Source organism: Spinacia oleracea, chromosome 3, assembly GCF_020520425.1.
Source record: "Spinacia oleracea cultivar Varoflay chromosome 3, BTI_SOV_V1, whole genome shotgun sequence".
Taxonomy (NCBI): domain Eukaryota; kingdom Viridiplantae; phylum Streptophyta; class Magnoliopsida; order Caryophyllales; family Amaranthaceae; genus Spinacia; species Spinacia oleracea.
In genome coordinates, this window is record NC_079489.1 from 17546712 (window position 1) to 17567368 (window position 20657).

Sequence of the window (20657 nt, forward strand, 5' to 3'; positions counted from 1 at the left end):
CCTACCAAATTGGTGGTCTCAACTGTCCCGTGCCCCAATTGGGCCATTTGAAAAAGAAAACTCATAGGATTATAATTCTCCCACAAAGTTGGAGTTTTTTCTTTTCCAAAAAAGATATTTATGTGTTGACCTTTCATATTATTATCCCAATAAAAATAAATAAAAATTACGTAGTACTCTGCGTTTCCTTATCCTTAGATGAACACATTATGCAAAGATTTACTATACAAACTTTGGAAGAAAGGATCAGCAAATTCTAAATTACTTTACAAAGCAGAGACATTGAAAACTAAAGCACTTATGGACATTACAAGATGAAGTAGATATTTTACCCAAAAAATTAACATTACAAAATAGGCTAAACAAATATTGACCTACATTATTTATTATTTTTCTAGTTTCTAACTTCCAAGAATATCCAATATTAATTACTACACAAACTATGTAAAATGAAAAAGAAAAAGAAAAAGAAAATAGCAAAGTAAAGTAAAATAAAACTAAGTTTTCTTATAAAATTTCACATTTGTAAATTGTAATAAACAGAAGAGAACCATCTAGTTGAAGATGATGGTAGTTTTGCTAACTGGTTTAACTGGCTACTTTTAGCAAGAGATGATTATAGAATTATAGAACACCTCCAAACAAACATGGCTTCTGGGTGATTCTTCTAAGGGGGGAGGATGGTCTTTATTAGCTCTTCATTCAACTTTACCGGCAACTGAGGCATTTGTTTCATTATTTCTGGAGTGTCGTTCACTTTGCAACTGAATTCAATAAATATACAAATAACTTGTTAAAGCTTCCTGAGTGAAGGGAAAAAAGCAAGGAAAGAAAAATAGCAGAGTTTGAAGCCTTACTTTTCCAGGATTGTTTGGATATTATTGCGTGCTCGGTAAAAGAGGGCGATATTCTCCTGCGTCTGAGACCGCAAGGCCAAAAAACAAATTAAGTCAATCACTACAATCACTACAATCACTACTGAGTGATTGCTAAATATTTACCTGAAATGTCGTAAAGTTGACACTAATTTGGTGGAAGAACTGTTTATTTTGCTCAAGTAGCTCTCCAGTATGGCCACCAATTGCTGCAAATGAGGTTGAATAATGAATTTATTTCAGATAGTCCAATATCATGCCATAATCATAATCATGGAATTTGACCTTTACCAAGTTAATCTCTAAAAATTACACCCTAATACTTTGACTAATACAACGAAACAATTTCCACAGAAAGCCCCTACGTCAGCCCCCAATAAAAAATAAAAATAAAATCAACTTCACATAAAAATCTTAACAAGGTACTTGTTGTATATTATAAAGATGATATATAATTAATAGTTTGCAGGTATCGCGTAAATTCTAGTTAAAGAGACAGGAGATGAGTAACCTATTGTTTTCCAAAGTTTATCAGTAAGCATGAGGATGCAAGGCCAATATAAATAACTTACCTTTGTAAGAAATGCCATCTTCATCATCTAAGGAAACTGCTGGCACAGGATAAGGATGACCACCAGGCCTTGATGCATGCAATTGAGATGACTTCGATGTTGATTCTGTGACTTTTTCCTGGATAGAGAATGAGAGATAGTCACCATGTGAGTGATGTTTAGACTATAGAGACACAACAGGAATAATTTCATCTTTCGCTGCATAAATTGGTGGGAACGCAATCATGCAAGAGCATAACAGCTAAACGCAGCAGAACTTCCATGTAAAACAAAGGGATATAGAGAGAACTGTTAACATTTATGGGATTATTCCCTACATGATAAAATCCAAAATGGGAACCATTTATGCAATATAAATACTTCTTCATACATGCTTCTAAGGTCAATGGGTCAAAAAAATGAGTTTTTTTTTGTCAACAGACATCCTGCGTATTTGCTTCTAAAATTACCAACTCGCATAGTTGTTGAGCGTGTAACTCAGAATAGGGTAAGCTGAACTACACAACCAAACCAGAGAAAAGTGCAAAACATAGTTCAGTGCAAAATGAAACACAAAGAAAGGAAAAAGCAGCGTAAAAAACATAAGCATCAAGAAGCAGAAACATACAAACAAAGCATATAGAAATACAAAAAAGTGTTTAGTAGATTGCAGTTCAAACGAACAGCTTATATGAAAACAAATAATCCACGTATCGAATAAGCCATGCCAAGAAGGTGCAAGTTGCAAGCATTTTTTTTTTTTTGTAACTGCAAGTTGCAACCATGAAACAAGATACAAGGAGTTTCAAACCAAGGAAGACAGATATTACACCATTAACTTCTGAGTTCTGACAACTAAAAAATAAGATCAAGATAGAGGTTTATAGCACTCCATAGCTCAGGAAATGCAATAAGAGCGTAAAAGTTAGGCACAAGAAAGAAAACCCAATTACAACTACCACCATATTCTTTCAAACAAAGCCTCCTAACTTCACCATAATCAGAAAAGGATTGGGCAGATATTTAACAAAGAGAACGAACAAAAAGGCAGAGTTATACCCTGCCTATCAGATTCATTGTTAAACAAGACGATCAATAACATATTGTCTTAAAACATGAAAATAAAATCATCATCATCATAAAAGAAGATTCCTAGAGATAGAAACATCACATATCATTATATCAATATAATTCACTATGCCAGATAATGGAATAGAAGCTTTCTATAACCAAGATTGTAGGTTTTCTATACAGAAGAAACATGTTCCACAATAGGAAAGAAGGTCTGCAAACGGATATATAAATCATTACTGTCAACTGAAACAATATTTCATGACATAGGAAGCTCCAGAATCATTACTGTCAACAAGAAAACAATGTTCTTTTTTTTTTTGTTCTTTTTTTCTCATTCTTTTTTTTCTTTCATTTTTTGTTTTTTCTATTTTCCTTTGCAAACTTCTCGTCTTTTTTATTTTAACAACTTTATGCCTCTTCTTTAAACCGACCTGTTTTTTTGTTCCCTATTTTTTGTGCCCCATTAGTCATTTCCCTCACCTTCAGTTTCTCAATTTTGCGTGCTTACTCTCTATAACATAACCTTTTACTTTTCTTGCTTCACGTTTCACTGACAGTTCCTTATGACGGCTTATGTTAGCCGACCCCAACTCATTTTGGGACTAAGGCTTTGTTGTTGTTATTGTTGTTGTTGTTGTATAGGAATCTCCAGAACTTCTACGTGGTATGTTCAGAATAAATCACAACATCAGACTAGTTCAACTCCCAACTAACTGCCTAAGGCAAAGCCGTGGTAGGTTAGGTTTACACAGCCTCACCTTCACCAATCGCCGTGCAAAGCAACTGCAATGATATGGTGTCCAACCAGCATTCTCAAAGACTTTTGAAATATAAATTTTTAGAAACATTTATGTTCCTGTATGAGAGAAGTGCATTTTAAAAGTTTCCATGATGGTGATAATTCATTAGAAATATTTGGATTATAACACAGATTAAACATCTGGTGCCATGTTCACAGCACATGATGGAGCCTTGTGCACAGCTTAACATAAAAGGGGTTATAAGTTATAACACCAAAAAATTAAAAAGAAAAGTAACAGTTGAGACGAAGAAACAATTGAAGAGTAAAAGAAAGCAATATCTAATAGCAAGAAGATAAATTTAGAGATAACAGGGCTTTGCCCAAGTGAATAGGGTTTTGCATGTCTGCATGTATTGATGGAGTAATTCATCCATGCTTCTGGATTTTGAAAGAGATGATCAGATGATTGCGGGAGATAGAAAATATAACGTGAATTAACAATGTATGAGCATGCAGCAATACCAATGGGGAGTATAATCAATTGTCGGAAAACAGAAAAAACTGTCAGAATAGTCAACATACCCTTTTATCTTTGCTTTTCCTCGAATGATCCTCTTTTCTTCTCTTGCTCATCTCCTTTTTCTGGAAATCAATTTTGAAAAGATCAAGTCAGCAAGAAAAATCAATGCAGCATTGATCAAGGTTTCTACAGATGCAGCAAGTGCATGATCCTGATTACTTAACCCACATCCCCCCCCCCCCCCCCACCCCCATCAACCACCACCACCCGGAAATCTCATCCCTACATGGGATGATTGGGATCTCCTTCTTGAGGTGAATTTTGATTCTGCACTTCAGTGGCATTAATCTAATAATCAATCTATTGCTTTCTCCAATAACATTTGTGAGATTATCTTACACATACTAAAAAGAAATTTATTTTATCACTTAGGACTATAGGACAAATCCACAATGAAAAGTCAACACATAGAAGTTCAAACCATATCAAAGCATTGTCATTTTTTTTGACGGGTATATCAAAGCATTGTCTACAAGGCATAAAGTCACGGAAATAATAAATATGAGAAATAAGAAAATGTATTAGCCTCATCCACTTGGTTTAGGATATATGTGTTCACAAATTCCATCACATACGCATAGAGGGAGGGATTGATGTCTGTGAATTGTGTAATACTGTTTATATTAGGTTAGCATTCCCTTAGGTTTGAAAGACTGACTACATGAAGATTTCACTACGAGATCCGTAGAATATTACAGCTTTCTCATTTAGCATTTAATCGTCTCACTAAATAAGCGCCAAAACGCATTTAGTTGACCCACTCATGGTCAAAAATCTTTGCAGTTGACAGAAAGGGATTAAAGTTGTTTGATTCACTGGATTTAAAATGATAACCTCTGTTTGAATAACGTAACCCAGCAAGATATATCATGATCTCTTCCCAGACATAGTAAGAAAAAGGTGGCCGATCGATCATGACTCATCACCCACTATATTCAAATACAGATCTTAAAAGACGATTTCAAAAGATAATTGTTTCACTCTCTCCTACAGTTATCACCTGATTACAAGCGATATTCCTCGTAATTTAAGAATATGCAGATCTGGGTTTGAACAACACAAAATCACTCCCCGACCCCCCCCCCCCTTCCCGTAGGTAATTTTGCGAAAGGATAAGGTGTTATGTTAACCATGATTAAACAGTGAAAGAAAGACTGGATATGGATAAGGGTGTTATCTGACAAGTAATGATGCCTCGTTAAGTATGTATTCTTATCCCCACTCCTAACTTCGCATTGAAATTGATCCAGAGAATGTTGAGAAACAGGTCATCAACCTCATGCTAAACTACTGAAAGCTCGTTCCGACATCAAGAGCAGAAAGAAAGTACCAGCTATTTAAAAGCTTCAGATATATATATATATATATATATATATATATATAGAGAGAGAGAGAGAGAGAGAAAGCACAAGATCTACCATCTTGCTTTAAAACAAATGCCAAGGTCTTACATTTAGCCATCTAGCGCGTAGTGCCACATCACGCACCGTCTTATTTGGCAGCTCCATAGCAATCTTGGCATAGCGAATAATGCTTGATACTGAAGCATATCTGTGTGCATCAAGCAAAGAAGGATATACTTTAATATGACATAGAGAAGCAAGTTTTTGCAGAATGTGAATTTGAACACCAAACAGTAAATCTAAACACACAAATAGATTTGCTGCCTCTCCACCTCCACACCATAAACTTAAGAAGATAGACTAATTCAGATTCCAGCACTCCCAAGAACATGGTCGAAAAGTTAACAACTAACCAACCAACAATCCTAGCTCCAATGAACTTGTTAGTTGCCACTCTATGCACTGTCTAATGCAAGTCTAACACACTAAACTTACAAATCCAGCAACATATTGGCAAGGCAAATTCGAATCCTAACAAAGTGCATTTCCAGAGCACTGCTTAGCCAACTAAACACTTATTACAATTTCGCTTCTGAAAATCTACTATTGAAACTAGCAACTGTAGACCAAAACCCAACTCAAATATCTAAAAAACAAACTATTGAACTAATTCTTTACTACCTTCCAAACAGTATGCTCATAATTGGCACCACATTAGAAAATATTTGTTCATTAGTGCACCCCCAAAGAAAATCAACCCAAATCCGAATCTACATCAAAATATAATAAAATTCTTCAATTTCAAAACCCCACCAAGAATTCAAGACTTAAACAGAATCCAAGTGGCACCCAAAATTCCACAACTCAATTCAGAATCTTTACTAAAAACACACTCAATTCTAAGCATCAAAATGCAAGAAAATAGCCTTTCAAAGATTCTCACACTTAGAACAGAAAAATAAAGCGAAATTCAACCAAATAAGAAAATCAAATTCAGAATTAATTCAATTAAAATTGAAAGAATTTACTAACTGGGTAAGCCCATTATCCAAGATTGCTTGCTCCTCAGCAGTCCAATCAGTAGAAATTCCAGGATTATGCTTCATAGCCGAACCTGTACCCGAATTATCATGAACCTGACCCGAATTACCATTACTAGTAGAGGCAGCGGGCCCACCACCACCGCCATTGAAAGAGGATTGTTCTTGGTGGTGTTGATTCCCAGATGGGTTTGCACTTGCTGCCATTCAAAAATTCAAGCTTCTTTAACAATTACCCACTTCACAAATACCTCTGAATTCGACCCCCAGCTCGATTTCCCGCCATAAAATCGAACACCCGGATGAGAAAAATGTCGAATTTGTTGATTCCCTGAAATGGGGTTTTGCAATTTTGCTGAAAATTGGAGAATTTGAGTGAAAAAGGGAGGAAAGTAGGGGAATTTGAAAGGTGTTTTTTTAGAGAGAGAAAGAGGGAAAGAGAGAAATAAGCAAGGGATTGTACGGAAGGAGGAGGAAGAGAAAGAATTTCATGTAATTTGGGATTTGTTTTTGTGGTTAATCATAATAATTATAATTTGTAATTTGATTTTTTTGTTGTTTAATTAATTAAAAGATAGAGAAAAGAGGGGAGTTCTAATAAGAACAGATGTAGAAGTGATTTGGTTGGAATCAAATTCAGATTAATTAAAAGATTCTTTGTTTTTTTACGAGATTAAATGATTGATTTGTGTTTTGGTAAACCTGGAATTGCTGGCTGGCTGGTTGGCGGAGAGATGGAAAGCTAAGTTTTTGCAATTGTTGGTGCGTCTAAACTCTACGCTTAAATCGGATTTGAACTCGGATAACGAGTAATAGATTGAAAATTGATTATGAAACTCCTCTTTAGACACGGTTGTTGAAATGCCCTTGTAGTTGTAGTGAGAATTCAGAAATTAGTTGTGGTATATAAAAATTACTTCCTCCGTTTTTTAATACTCGCAACGTTTGAACTTTTACCACTATTCATATAATCTAGTTTGATTATTCGTAGTGTTTTTTATATAAGATAAAACATAGTCATGTGGGATCTTGTTAGATTCGTCGCAATGTGTATTTTCAAAATATCAACTTTTTATAATTTTTGCATAAAGAGAATTTAAGACATAAATGATCAAAGTTGTGCATTGACATGCGTGAAACTAACAAACGTTGCAAGTATTAAAAGACGGAGGAAGTACAACTTTTATATAAGACGGTCTTACACAAAATATCACATTGGTGTCATATAAATTGAACAATGAAACCAATTAGTTAAACAATAATATCAATTAGTTAAACAATAATATCAATTAGTTAAGCATTGAAACTAACTAGTTAAGCATCGGAACTAATTAGTTAAGCACTTGAAGTCTTGGACTAATTAGTTAAACAATAGAACTAATTAGTTTCAGTAATTAACTAATTAGTTAAACAATGGAACTAATTAGTTCCAGTGATTAACTAATTAGTTAAACAAGTGAACTAATTAGTTCCAGTGATTAGTTAAGCAATCAGAGTGGTCTTTTCGGTAAGGCGGTCTTACACAAAAGTTCCCGGATAAAAAATTGATTTTGGCACTCCTCTTCTTAGCTAGATTAGCTTAGAACTCGTGCAATGCTCGAATATTACTATGTTTACGGAACATTATTAATTACTCATAATCATAATTTATAATTGAGAAATATTTTTGATAAAATAAAATTTATTTGTATTTGTTAGAAGTGGTTGAGAAAATATGAGATACTAATTTAAAATAATGATATAGTAAAATTTTAAATTTGTGTAAAACATAATTAGTTCAAATTGTTCAATTTATAGTTTTTAAAGACCCTTGTTATAAATTTTTGAGTTTGAGGTATGACCATACAGTTCTTTAGTAGTAGAAAACATGGGTCAAAATTACCACAAGATAAGATGAGTTTTGTTTTTGGTAGAAATTTATTTGTCATTACTTATTGTTATTACTTCATAAGGAGTACAATATGTCGTTAGTTTGGCCTAAATCCATCAATAGAACTTCAAATCTATGTTAGGACCTATATTTTATGTTAAAGATGTTAATAGTAAAATTTATTGCAATAATAAGGAGAGGGGAGAATTGTTAATGAAACTAGTTTTTCTAAACATGTTTATTAGGAGGGAGGAATTGTTAATGAAACTATAGTTTTTCTAAACAAGTTTATAAGTCTTCTAATATATTAGGCATATAAACAAAACAATAAATATCTATTTACATCTATTCAAAATTTTCAAAGAAACTACTTATTCAGTTTAAAATTTTATTTGGAGTTTTTTTGGTAATAGTATGGAGCAGGATTTTTTTATAATAAAAACTACAGTTTTTCTAATATGTACCCATGGGCACAAAGAAAACAAATTCCCAAATAAATATTTGATTTTGAGGGATGTTTACTGGTTCAAAAAGGTAGGTTGAATATTTGATATGTGAAATAATAAAATATTCCTTAATTTCCACTCTTACCAATTTTATATCTTTTTCCTAATTCTACGGAGTAAAAATAAAAAATCATTTTGATTTAGGCTGCGACGCTGCGTTATTTTCACCTGATTTTCACTTATTTTTCCTGAACTTATCTTATCTGAACTTATCTGAACTTATTAGAACTTATCAAAACTTATTTTAGTTATAAATTGTACTTGGTCAACCCTTATTTTTCCTGAACTGAACTTATCTGAACTTAACTGAACTTATCTGAACTTATTTTTCCCGAAATAAGTGGAAATAAGGTGAACAGAACAGGGCCTTACTGTCGTCAAACTTCAACTATGCAGCTCTTTGCACCAAGCTAGCTTCAACTGTACAAATAAATTTTTAATTTTTTTGACAGCCAATAAAACAAAGGAAATTTTGTAATTATTAATCCAATCTTTGCCCGATTTTCTTTAATTAAGCCTACCTATGCGATATTTTTAAATAATCCAACCTTTATGACCCAACTACTATTATTGGGAAGTTGGGAAGTTGGGAAAATAAATCAACATGAAAATTAGGGGAAAAAAAAAGATGAAATGGGTAGGAGTTGAAATTGACGAAGATTTTATTATTTCCTATATCAAATATTCAACCTACCTTTTTAAACTCGTAGATATTCTTCAAAATCAAATATTTATTTGGGAATTCGTTTACGATTTATTAGATATCTCATCGACTTATCCACGAGGTTTTTTTCCTACTCCACTAATGTGAAATTACGGAGTAATTATTAATTGATTATTAATACTACGCATTTATCTAATTGGTAGTAAAAGAATATGCGAGAAAATTCCCTCAAAGAAGTGACACATATCATGATGGTATTATTTTACATAAATTTTGTAAAAAGATTGTAGCGATATGAACGTACAATAATAATACTACATACATATAAATTATTTTTACTATTGTAACATGCAATTTGTAAAAGTCATTAAGAAGGTAAGTTTTAGGATCTTTTTCATAAATATTTTCTATTATTTAAGATTCTTTCCATAAATAGAAGAGTAGAAGAAAAGGAATTTTTTTCCCCTAGAATTGAGTTTTCAAAAGTTCTTGAATAAAATTAATTTTTATTTTATAAAAAAAAAACACAAAAGGAGATGACATGTGTCATTTATGATGTGTCTTTTGATATATAGACGTTGTTCTTCGAATGGAACGCATACTACAAGAGGGTGATGAATTGTAGTTTGGAACTTGCTTCTAACTTTTTGCAGAGTTATAAAAGAAACTAAAAGCAAGTATGAAAAATAATGCAAGAGAGAATTTAGCGTGAAAATCTTCTTGAAAATTATCAAGAAGATAAAAACCACGACCGCGTGAGATTTTAACGATGATCTTCATTCATCAATCTAACGACCCTGTTACAACTTACTAGATCTACCTAAGTTACGTTCCCCATGAACTTCGGTTCCCAGAAAATGAATATACGTTTCACGCTCAGTTGTGCCTAAAACTCTCCCAGGACTTATCTCTAAGTCTTTCCAAATACAACAGGAACTCACTCAAGTTCCTACCCCAAACTTGATACAATATGTGAAGCGTAGAAGAATACAAGGAACTAGAAAATTAAACATTATAAAGTGAGTCATTTTCGGTCACTACCTCTTTAAAAAGTTGACACATTTCCCATTATCATGTTAAAAAAAATATCCCACCATCAACTACCATCTAATTAAATAATAAGTGAATTACATAGCATTCTAGTCAAACCGGTTCGAGTGTTTCAGGACGAGGGGAGTACTAGTATTAGATTGATGAGTTATATTAGGATCATGGAACGTCTCAGGCTTATGTGTAGCCAATTTGTTCTCTTTGTATAGCCTTGTATATGGTCCGGTGAATTTTCATGATATCAGAGCCAACATTCTTAGCCCATTATTTGTTCCAAAAAGGGAGAACCTACATACCAATGTTGAAGAATATCCACCTGTACGGGCTTAGAGTGACGAAGGCCTACAAGGATTAACACAACTTCTCAATCATGAGGTTTTATATATCCTAACACATATAAAGGTTTGAATATTGCTTACTATTCATGTAACAGTGGATTTACGAATATACCCCCCATTTCCTTCATTGTTTATTTTTGTCTTTTTCTTGGTAATAGTGAGATTATGGTCTTATCCCTCCCCTTTCATCACAATCTTATGTGCTACGTTCCTTTCCATCTGCTGCCACACCATTTCCTCGCCCTTTCATTTTGAGTCTTTCTCATTGCTTCAATGTCCTACTCCTACCAATACAGCAACATATGTATTTATAGTTAGATTTTTTTGTTTAAGAATTAAAGTAAGATTTTATTGGATATCAACGCTATGTGGTTGTAAACAATATAATGTAAATAGTACAAGGCATAATAGTTGTGTAGAAAAAGTATCGATTATAGCAAGACTTCACATGTAATCAATTTCGTATTATCAATTACGTGCAAATAGAACTTTAGCATTGTTTTTCTAGCATTTACCATAAATTTATAAATGCTCGTTTTTTACGTAATTTTTTTATACCTTGGGGATCGTAGCGCGCACGATCCAACAACTAGTTTCAAGAAAAAAAGTGACTTCAAATGCTAACGGGTTACGGGACCAGCTAGCCAGATCGGGCCCAACCCAAAACTTCTCAATCTTGATGTATCATTTCCAACAAAAACTAAGAATCAATTACAAAAACGATTTAGCTGTAAAAAAAAAGAAAAAAAAGAATTACAAAAACGAGTACACTACTCCGTATATTATTTCCTGGTCTAGTTTTTACAAAGACCAAATAAAAATCAGGTGAAATATTTGCGTTGACATTTAAGAAAAGACTTTTGGCTACATTTCTTGCTTTGGTGAATAATTATCATAAAGTAATATTCAAGTTATGGAAATTTTGTCAAACTAATTTTACATGACAACTAGCAATCCAAATTAACAGGGATTGTGCATGCTAAGCAAACTACTGCTACTGCTGGATCTTGTGCCACAAGGTAACCTCTTGCTGTTTCTCACTTCGTTAATAAGTCATGTATATAACGGATGTATTGTATACGATAGTCAAATGAGTTCAGTTAAGCCTGTAACGCACTACATATGATAAAATATGTACTCTCCCTTTTAGCATTGACTTTAGAGTATGTGATTTGAGACAAAGGGCGATAGAACTGAATCCTAACACTTTAAAACATACAAACTTCAAGTTACTATTGCAGCAATAGTGTGCTGCCGATTTTGCCCCCACCTTTCAACCTTAATTACTGGATTTTTCCATGACGTTGGATGGTGCCACGTGTTCTATCAGCCATCTGCCTGGTTTGCTCCTCTTTGTTTTCCCTTTCTCTTTCCTCGACTGAGATCTTCTTCCCCTTCCATTTTCTAGAAACCCTAGCTCTATCTCCGCAATCTCCACAATCTCCATCGCCCCCTTCACCTATCTCCTTCCATCATCCTGGATTTTCAGATCGTCAATCCCCGTTTTTCTTCAAGAGGATGTTGTTTTATGGTGATCAAAGGCCACGTTCGAGGATTTTGAGAAGGAGTCCGACATTGATGCATTCGAATGTGATAATCGATTGTTTTCTATGGTTTTGTTATTAATTTTGCTATTTTTGGTCAGTTTAACTCACTACCTCCTTCATTTTCAACCCTAGCTATCCGCTCTCATGTGACGAATCGGTTGATTCTTAATTCGCCTCTTCAACAATCAGCACCCAGGTTCTTCATGATTATACTCTCTCAAACAAATTCTCCGCTGCGAAAACCGTTTGAACCCTCGAATCTCAGGTCTGAGTTTTTATTTTTAATTAGTGTATACGTATTTGACATTTTAATTCATCAATTAAGATAATTTATTTGGTCTATTTCCAGTGATTTTGAATTTAGGGTTCTTATTTTTATCTCTTTTCTAATTCAATTTCATTAATGTTTTGTTTTATAGCGTTGTGATTTTAAGGTTTCTGAGATTTTAAGCTTGTAACATTTTCCTACTTCATTTATTTTTGTTTGGGTGCAGGTATTGGGGAATCTAATTGGCAATGTCAGGTTAGAGTTTATTACTTTTCTTTTGGGATTTATGGTTGAATTTTTGCCTCATTTTTTCTTAACTATAGGGGTTTATAAGATAACGTGTAGCTGGATTTTGTGTAGTTGAATTATGTAAATGAATATATATTATACACAATGAACGCATATTTTCTCCTCTTCAATCTTTGAGTTTTGGATATTTGGATTAGCTTATGATTTTCGTTAGTAATATTTGATTATCCAGTTGTTAAATTGTTTAGTAGAACTGGTAGCACGTAGGAATTGTCATATCTTTCAAGTGTTTAAATAATTTGATCCATTATGTTAATGTCGATTGTCAATTCGACTTTAAGGACGGAAGACTGAGATTTGATCATTGGGAGGAACTTTTTCTTTGCATATTATATACGGGCGAGTTCAAAAAATAGTGCTGAACATGTTGATCAAATAGATGTAAGGTGTTTTGTCCAGTACAAGATTATAAGCTCATTAGAACGCTTATATAATCTAGAATTTATTCTATTAATAATGATGAGAATGTGACTTTCTTCGTGTAGACCAAGCTTTATTTTTTTTAAAAGTAGATTATGAGGTAGAGGCTCTCACATATATCCTATCTCTTATTCTTTGCAGTGAGAAAAGCGACGAGGATAATGCTTCTCTTAAAACTTTGCGAGATGCAAGTATGAAAACAAGGATGGTAAAGGAAGCATATGACATCGAGAAGCATCATATATAGTGGATAGAAGGCTATGGTAAGTTGTATATAGTTTGTAACTATTGTAAGTGTGGAATTATCAATCAATATTCCGTTTCTTTTATCTTGCTTCGCCTCATCAATTTCATAAGTTCCTCCGAGAAAGCACATAAAGTTTATACAGGGGATGGGAAAAACCCATATATATGACTGTTCACTGCAAAATCTTTTTCCTTGTGTTCAAGTGTGGATACATGTAAGACTGTAGACTGTAGTGGACCAGACACGTTTTCTTAATGTGAAATAAAGAGTCTGGGTATCATAGATATTGATAGGCTTTGTAACTTTGTGTCAAGCTCGTGTTATTACTGTTCCCAAAAAAATAGTATTGCAGTATGAATTTAAGTCCTACTTTTGGAAGCTATTACACATGTACCATGAAATTTATGGTGTAGATCTATGGTATATATTGATGCAGTTTCAGAAAGTCATACTAAGTTATATGTGAATATTCTTACAATGTCTTTGTTTATGTATACGTTTTTTAAGGCTATATAGTACGGAGTATGAAATCTGGGTTCTGATGGTTTGTATGCTTTTATTAGCAGATATATGTTCAACAAATGGCATGCCCAATAATGATGGACGGGTAACTATGAGAAGGTTATGGAATTGTACAATGTCCCGAGGCTTAGCCGTAACTCCTTTCCTCTTCTAACTCCCCCAAGATCTGAAAATGATAATAGCACTATCGTATGTCGCCCGACTTATTGCTTAAATATCATGTTATTAATGCTAAATAAACTACTACCTGTTGCAACTTGCAAGTTTTCAGTTCTTTACTAGCTTTTTCCTTTTAGTGTAAACAGAATTAAAACTTTTCTTATAGATGTTACATCCTTTATCTCTAATTGTATCTAATGGGAATTGTACTTCAGAAAACATATTTGCAAAGATACATTTCAACCAAATGTACCCCAAAAGTAAAACAGTGAGGTTACTTGTTATTCTCCCCTGACTTGTACTCCTTGAAGTTGTAACTCCTTGTTCCTTTGCCGGATATCGTTTTTTTGTTACTGGCTTACTGCTTCTTGCCTTTTGTCTCTACGGTCTGGATCGACCACCCTAAAAAAACTATTGAGGTCATCAACTTAGTGAATGAGTATAGATTATTACAATTACTTTTTGATCATCGCCTTTTAATAAATAGATATAAGAGACTAACAGACAAACAAAATCATAATTTGGTGGGTTGTGTTTTGTATTAAATATGCCCCCAATTTTTTTTGTCATTTTCCTTAAGAATAATGTCATTTGTCACTATTCTAGGTGTGATCATTTGTTGATTAATTTTCATCATCATTTCATGATCTGTAGGGTTTTGGAGTTGCGGGAAGCAATTCAGACGGACTGAATTCAGAGTGAGTAGTTGATTGTGTGTGAAAAGGTGAACAATTTCTCAATTTTATTTGTAGAAATGAAATTTTTTGTACCTTCATTGTTCCTTGTACAGAATTCTCTGGTTATAGACCTTATAGTAGCTTCAAATTGATTTAAGATGGCTGTCACTCTTTTGAATGCATATTTTGTTGTTGGCTTTATTTTGGCACTCAGTTTTAGTTATTCACATTTTTCCTTAGCTATTTATATGATATGCCAGAACATTCGGAGAAAGGAAGTTTTAGTAGGGGGATTCTGTTTACTGAACATTTAGCATCGATTCTGTTTACTTGAGTGGAAGCCTGGAAGAAGTTGTTGATGTTATATCTTTTGGGTTTTATCTTCTTTTACTTATTACAGAGTATCTGTTATGAGGAAAGCTGAGTCAAGATTTTCATAGGAATTCGAATGGAATTTGAGAGTTGTGTTAGAGCTTGTGCCTTTTTCTCAATGAAGAGTTTGGAACTTCCTATAACCCAATTTGACTGATAATACTTCCACTGTCACTGCTACATACTAGAATTGTTTTATCAATTTAACTATTCTGTGCACTAATATTTGAGAATCTTCTTTTCCCATCTTACTAAAGTTGATATATTTTCATTTTTGGCTTGTGATTTAGATGGGCGTGGCCATCCTATTTATGCAAAGGTACTTTGATTATTATTGTTACTCCTTAATTTCCATTTTTAATTTGTGATTTTACTTGTTTTTTATTTTACTGGGTTGAAAATAATATTCATAATTTGTATTGATTTCTGTAGTTTGTGAAATTTGTGATCTTTAAGGAAATATGTAGCTTCTATTATCATTACTATTATCCTTAATTTCCATTTTTTATTTTTTATTTAAATTGTTAATGAATTCGTTGGGTTGAAAATTTTGTTCATAATTCGTATTGATTTATGTAGTTTGTGAAGTTTGTTATCTTAAGGAATTATGTATTTGTTTAATATTGAGGATTAATATTTGGCTTTGCTGGGGAAATCATTGAATTGTATGCTTGTTAGGGTTTGGCACTTTAGTTTTAGTGGGGACTCTTGATCAATTTATAATCCCTGAGTCCCTGGTTGATTGTTTATTGTTTATTGGTTATTGGTTGTTGTATACCTTGGTTGTCATTCCATGACTGGAATGTTAATATCTTCATGTCTAAAAGAATTAAAATCAAGTTGTATTATTGTTTATTAAACTTGGGATACCCAATCTTCGGGTGAGATGTTGTGAGGTGAAATTCTTCCTCCGATTTGTTCTTTTATGTTTGTTTCCTCATTATGTTACTAGACATTTGCATTGTTGTCACTATGTTAGGAGATTTACATGCCATTAACATTGTTCTTACTATTCTATATATGTAGTATCTATTCGTTACAACAAACGAAGTCAATGTACTTTCTTGCGGGCATGCAATGCATTTGGAATGTGCTTAACAGATGGAGGTGCATTATCAGTTAGAAATCAAGGACCTTGACCTTTACATTTGAGTTTCTTGTTGTTGGTGCTAATCTTTTTGTTACAATGGTGAATCACCCTATTTATCTGGCGGCTGTTCATATTTTTACCATGATTTTTGTGCTCCTGCTCAATTTTCCGGTGCATCGGTTTGGGTTTCTTAATTTTATTTTTGTGTGTTCCCTTATTTTAGTCGAATTCTGATGAACTGGATCTCTTTATTTTTGTTTTTTTATTTTTAAATTTGTTTCTTTTTTGGTGATATAAGTGAACCTGATTCTTCGGGATATGTTGAGATTTAAATTGATAATTTGTTTTAAGTAATAGGTCAATATTAGTTCATTTTGTTTTTGTAGTTACGAGTTATGACTTCTAACGAGGGTTTTCTATTTGTTTGAAATCTTTTATATAATTCGCAACGGCAAGATTTGATGCTAAATAAGATCATGCACCTAAAACTATTATCTTTTGTTAATTTTCTACATAAATTCAAAATTTGAGAGTGACTGTTTTCATCAATTTTGCGGTTGAGGTTTCCGAATTGCAACGAGAAACCATTTTGACGAGTGAGTTGTTATTTTTGGTATAGAGGCTTAGTGCATGACCTACTTGGGTTTTGTTGATACCACGGGTTTTGTTCGTCTATTTTGCTACTTTTTAATTGAGAGTGTATGATTTTTCTTGGTGCTTCACATATTTCTCTACGTCTCCATAACTATGTTGTTGTTATAAGTAAAATTGTGCTTGTATTGATGTAGATTCAGAGGTTATAGGTTATATCACGATGGTGTAGAGATCTTGGTGATGCAGTCAACTGAAAACACTCCTTTACGATGTCTTGAACACCTTAGTCTTGGTTAAGGGGATGGGGATGGAGCTTTTGAGTGGCGAGGGGACGCCGGTGGTGATTAATGGGAGGTCGGAATAAGTGGTGTTTATGGAGGAGGATTAGTGAGTTGCTAAGGTGGAGCATGGTGTTCTTATTAATTTTGTTTCCATGCCCCAAGGTGGTAATGATCTCAAGCGCATTCGTTTCAAGTATAATTTATGTTTTTTATGATTTTGGTTTTTGTTTGTGGTGGTTATTTTTTTTATCTGATGTTTTTATTTTTAGTGGGTTGATACTAGAAAAGAAATTCATTGAGGGGATATACTCATATATCTCCTTCTCTTGAGCATTGCTCTTTACCCTTAGTACTGTAAGTGCTCTCACTTCATCTAATGGCTTTCAGATTTTTATTAATTAATAACCTATGATGTTAACTGTTCAAACCTATGATTTTTATTAATTAATAACCAGGTTTTTAAAGAGAATCAGTTCAAGTGACTCTTTAACCGTAATTCTTCAAACATATCTATGAATTTAGGGAAATATATAATTAAACAAACATATTCAACAAACAAATAATTGAGAGAAATTATCTTGTGGGTTTTGTTGTTTTCTTTGAAAAACTTGGATAACATAATGAAATTTTCAATGAAGATGTGGGTGCTCATATATTCTCTTTACCTAGAGGTCAATAAAGGGGAAAGAAATACGAAGTAGAAGCTTTAGTGTGTGAAATCAAACGAGCTTGCTTTTCTTCTTTAAACAGCAAAATGATTTCCTTTTTCTTGTGGATATATTGTTGTGGGGCCGGAGTGGCAAGTTGTTCCCTTCATGAGGTTTTTATTATACTACTATTATTTCGAGTTTAAGCTGAAAGATATTGATGTTTTATTGAACTTGTGATCAAATGTTCATGAGTTGATTCTGAACATGTTGCAACCTTAATCATCTGCTGATATAGCTAATCTTAGTTGTTAAGGATATGTCAACTTTCGTATTTCATAGTACTGAACAAACGAGGTTCATTTTGTTTTTTTAATGTTTCGTAGGTGAACTTAGATCTTGGTAACTACGAGAGATTCTTAGACATCAAGTTGGGAAATTTATTAGGCAAGCTAATTGACCGACACTGCATTATTTGTTACCTAACTTGTCCCTCAATCCTTCATTCCCAAGGATGGAGTAACCCACTTGACTATGATATTAAGTTGATGTTAATTAATATTTTCCTTCCTTTTTGATGTATGTGACAGTCTGTTATTGACAAGGAGAGAAGGGGAGATTATTTGGGGAAAACTGTTCAGGTCTTTTTCCTTTCTAATTGAAGATTTTCAACTGCTGCTGCTGAAAACTTCGTAGTCTGAATTATTTTCTTTGTACTTGTTAGGTTGTCCCACATGTTACTGATGAAATTCAATCGTGGATAGAACCCGTAGCGCATACACCAGTAGATGGACAAGAGGGTCCTCCTGATGCCCGTGTCATCGAATTGGGCCGAACTATAGGTGCGTAATCTAATATACGTGGTTTGTCATGAACTAGAATGTTGCTTTTATAATAGGTTTGAATATTGTGTTTTCATGATGTAGTGGACATTGAATCCATGCCGTTTGTTGAGGTTCTTAGACAATTTTCCTATCGCTTTGGTAGGTCTTCAAGGACCTGTTGCACGCGTGTACATGGATATTTTTCGTTGGAAAATTATACTGATACGTCTCTTCTCAACATGTTTTGTAAATTTCAAGGACCGCTACTAAATGTTGTCAAGGAGCAGGTGATTGAATCAAATACCAGTTTGTTGGATTTTTTTCTTTCTGTTTGTATGAACTGGATTTTTAAGTCTGGGGTTTAGACATGTTCCTGGTATATGTAACTGATGTAAAACCTATTCTTGCTTTTAACAGAAGACAAAGCCAACCCAACACAGTGTTCGGGGTGCGAGGCCAGGGCTTGACGATAGATATTTTAGCTTGCCGCAGTACGATGGTATACACTTTTCTTTTCATGCACATATACACTTTTCTCACTGGTGATTTTTAGCTTAAACATCCATTATTTTTGTGCAGCCTCTTGATGAAAATGTGAAGGCAAAGCTCTCACAGTTTTCCCAACATTTGGCACATTCCTCCACTTCTTAGAGTAGGTGGTTTTGCTCTGTTATTGAATTGGGAAATCTGGTTTAACCTCTATCAAATCATTGCGAATGTTGAACTTTTGAATATCCTTTTATTTCCCTCATGGTCAAAAGGCTCATGAATCTGTATTAAAATGCTCAACCTCTACAGGTTAGTCCTTTACCTTCATCTCCTATTTTCTCATTTTATTGTCAGTATACCCGAATCCCACCTTACTTCTGCTTGGCTCCATGCAACTTTGCGAAGAATCCAGTACTAGATTAATGGACTAGGAGAGCTCAACTCTGCAGCTTGTTGTACGAGCCTGTAAGTTCGTATTGACAATTTTTCTTATCTATATGATATTCTTGTATTAGCTAAAGCATCATTATCCACTATTTTTTTTTGTTTTTTTTGTTCTCAACCCATTAGGTGAGGATAGCCATGGTGGAAAGTACAGTGGACTTTCAGATTCTTATCTATTTGTACTAAAGGTATTGCCTCCATCTTTTGGGTTGGGTTTTTGGTTATATTTACTCTGTTTACATGCATGTTGGCTATAAATTTTGAATTAATGGAAAATTTGCATACTTTAGAATTATTGTGTTTTGGAGTCGCGATAGAGTGTCCAGAATGCATGTAAGCTACTCTAGATTAGAGCTAATTAGAAATTCCTAACTCTAGGGTTTGTCTAAAACCATCCAAGGAAGAACCAATGGTGAAAATGAAAATAAAAGAAGGGAAGCAGGGACTTTGGTTTTGTTTTGAGCTGGGTTCAACCCACCTTAGTAGGTATTGTAACGTTGCTATTTGCAAACAAATTCATTTTATTATGTTAATTTCAGTTCTGTAAATTTGCAAAACAATCGTTGCCGTGAAGATGTTTCGTACTAAGCATTTCTAGGCGGAGACCAACAACAGCCCTCTCCAAAAGCAAAGTGCTCAGGTGGAGTTAGAGGGTAATGCCAAGGAGACTTTGGAGGTTGCGGCAGAAGAGTAAACACTTTCAGAAATGCCTCCCTTTTATATGCGTGCAAGCTCTATTAAAATCCATGTTAAAATCAATATTATGTATTTGTGAAAGTTAAGTAGTGCCGGAACCACGTACGCCTTTTACAAGCAACCATTGTTTATGCTGCATGGCTTTAGTATTTATGTGTTGGGTTTTTATTAGAGGAACATGGAACCAAATTTTATGTTCCGAGGACATATATAGCGCGCCATTGACCTTTGGGATCACTTATGACTTGTGTAGGGGTTTCTATATATGTAACCTATATCAATTAATAAGATACATTTCTTATCATCTACGGAGTACTGTATTCATGCTTTTACCTATTTCAATAGTGTAATTAGGCTTATGATTTGCATAACGTTTCGGGAGATAGTTTCTTATATTTTGGGGGAACGTGCGCGCTAGCGCACGTTCCAACAACTAGT

The 20657-nt window shown here is 33.8% G+C and overlaps 1 protein-coding gene and 2 long non-coding RNA genes across 4 annotated transcripts; 2 read left to right on the forward strand and 1 right to left on the reverse strand.

The window, feature by feature from the left end:
• Positions 1-282: 282 nt before the first annotated feature.
• On the reverse strand, positions 283-6994 carry LOC110802285 (uncharacterized). Its single transcript, XM_022007735.2, has 7 exons — positions 6198-6994; positions 5274-5373; positions 3825-3884; positions 1448-1565; positions 1002-1084; positions 858-919; positions 283-764 (listed from the first exon to the last, which is right to left on the reverse strand). The coding sequence occupies exons 1-7, from the start codon at positions 6410-6412 to the stop codon at positions 668-670; spliced, it is 735 nt and encodes a 244-aa protein (XP_021863427.1). The 5' UTR covers positions 6413-6994; the 3' UTR covers positions 283-667.
• A 4843-nt stretch (positions 6995-11837) lies between these two features.
• LOC130470690 (uncharacterized) lies at positions 11838-15473 on the forward strand. 2 transcript variants are annotated; one of them, XR_008931417.1, is made up of 6 exons: positions 11838-12445; positions 12675-12703; positions 13319-13440; positions 13988-14135; positions 14760-14829; positions 15445-15473. It is a non-coding gene; the product is annotated as an uncharacterized lncRNA (long non-coding RNA). The 2 variants fall into 2 exon arrangements; XR_008931418.1 differs by having other exon boundaries at positions 13991-14135.
• Positions 15474-19140: 3667 nt separating this feature from the next.
• LOC110802291 (uncharacterized) lies at positions 19141-20153 on the forward strand. Its single transcript, XR_002537113.2, has 4 exons — positions 19141-19388; positions 19485-19544; positions 19650-19711; positions 20063-20153. It is a non-coding gene; the product is annotated as an uncharacterized lncRNA (long non-coding RNA).
• Positions 20154-20657: the final 504 nt, after the last annotated feature.

Coding starts and splice junctions, on each gene's coding strand:
- LOC110802285 (XM_022007735.2), bottom strand. CDS start 6,412: ATGGCAGCAAGTGCAAACCCATCTGGGAATCAACACCACCAAGAACAA. Junction 1,085..1,447: donor AGATGGCATTTCTTACAAAG/GTAAGTTATTTA, acceptor CCTCATTTGCAG/CAATTGGTGGCCATACTGGA. Junction 920..1,001: donor TCAACTTTACGACATTTCAG/GTAAATATTTAG, acceptor TTGCGGTCTCAG/ACGCAGGAGAATATCGCCCT.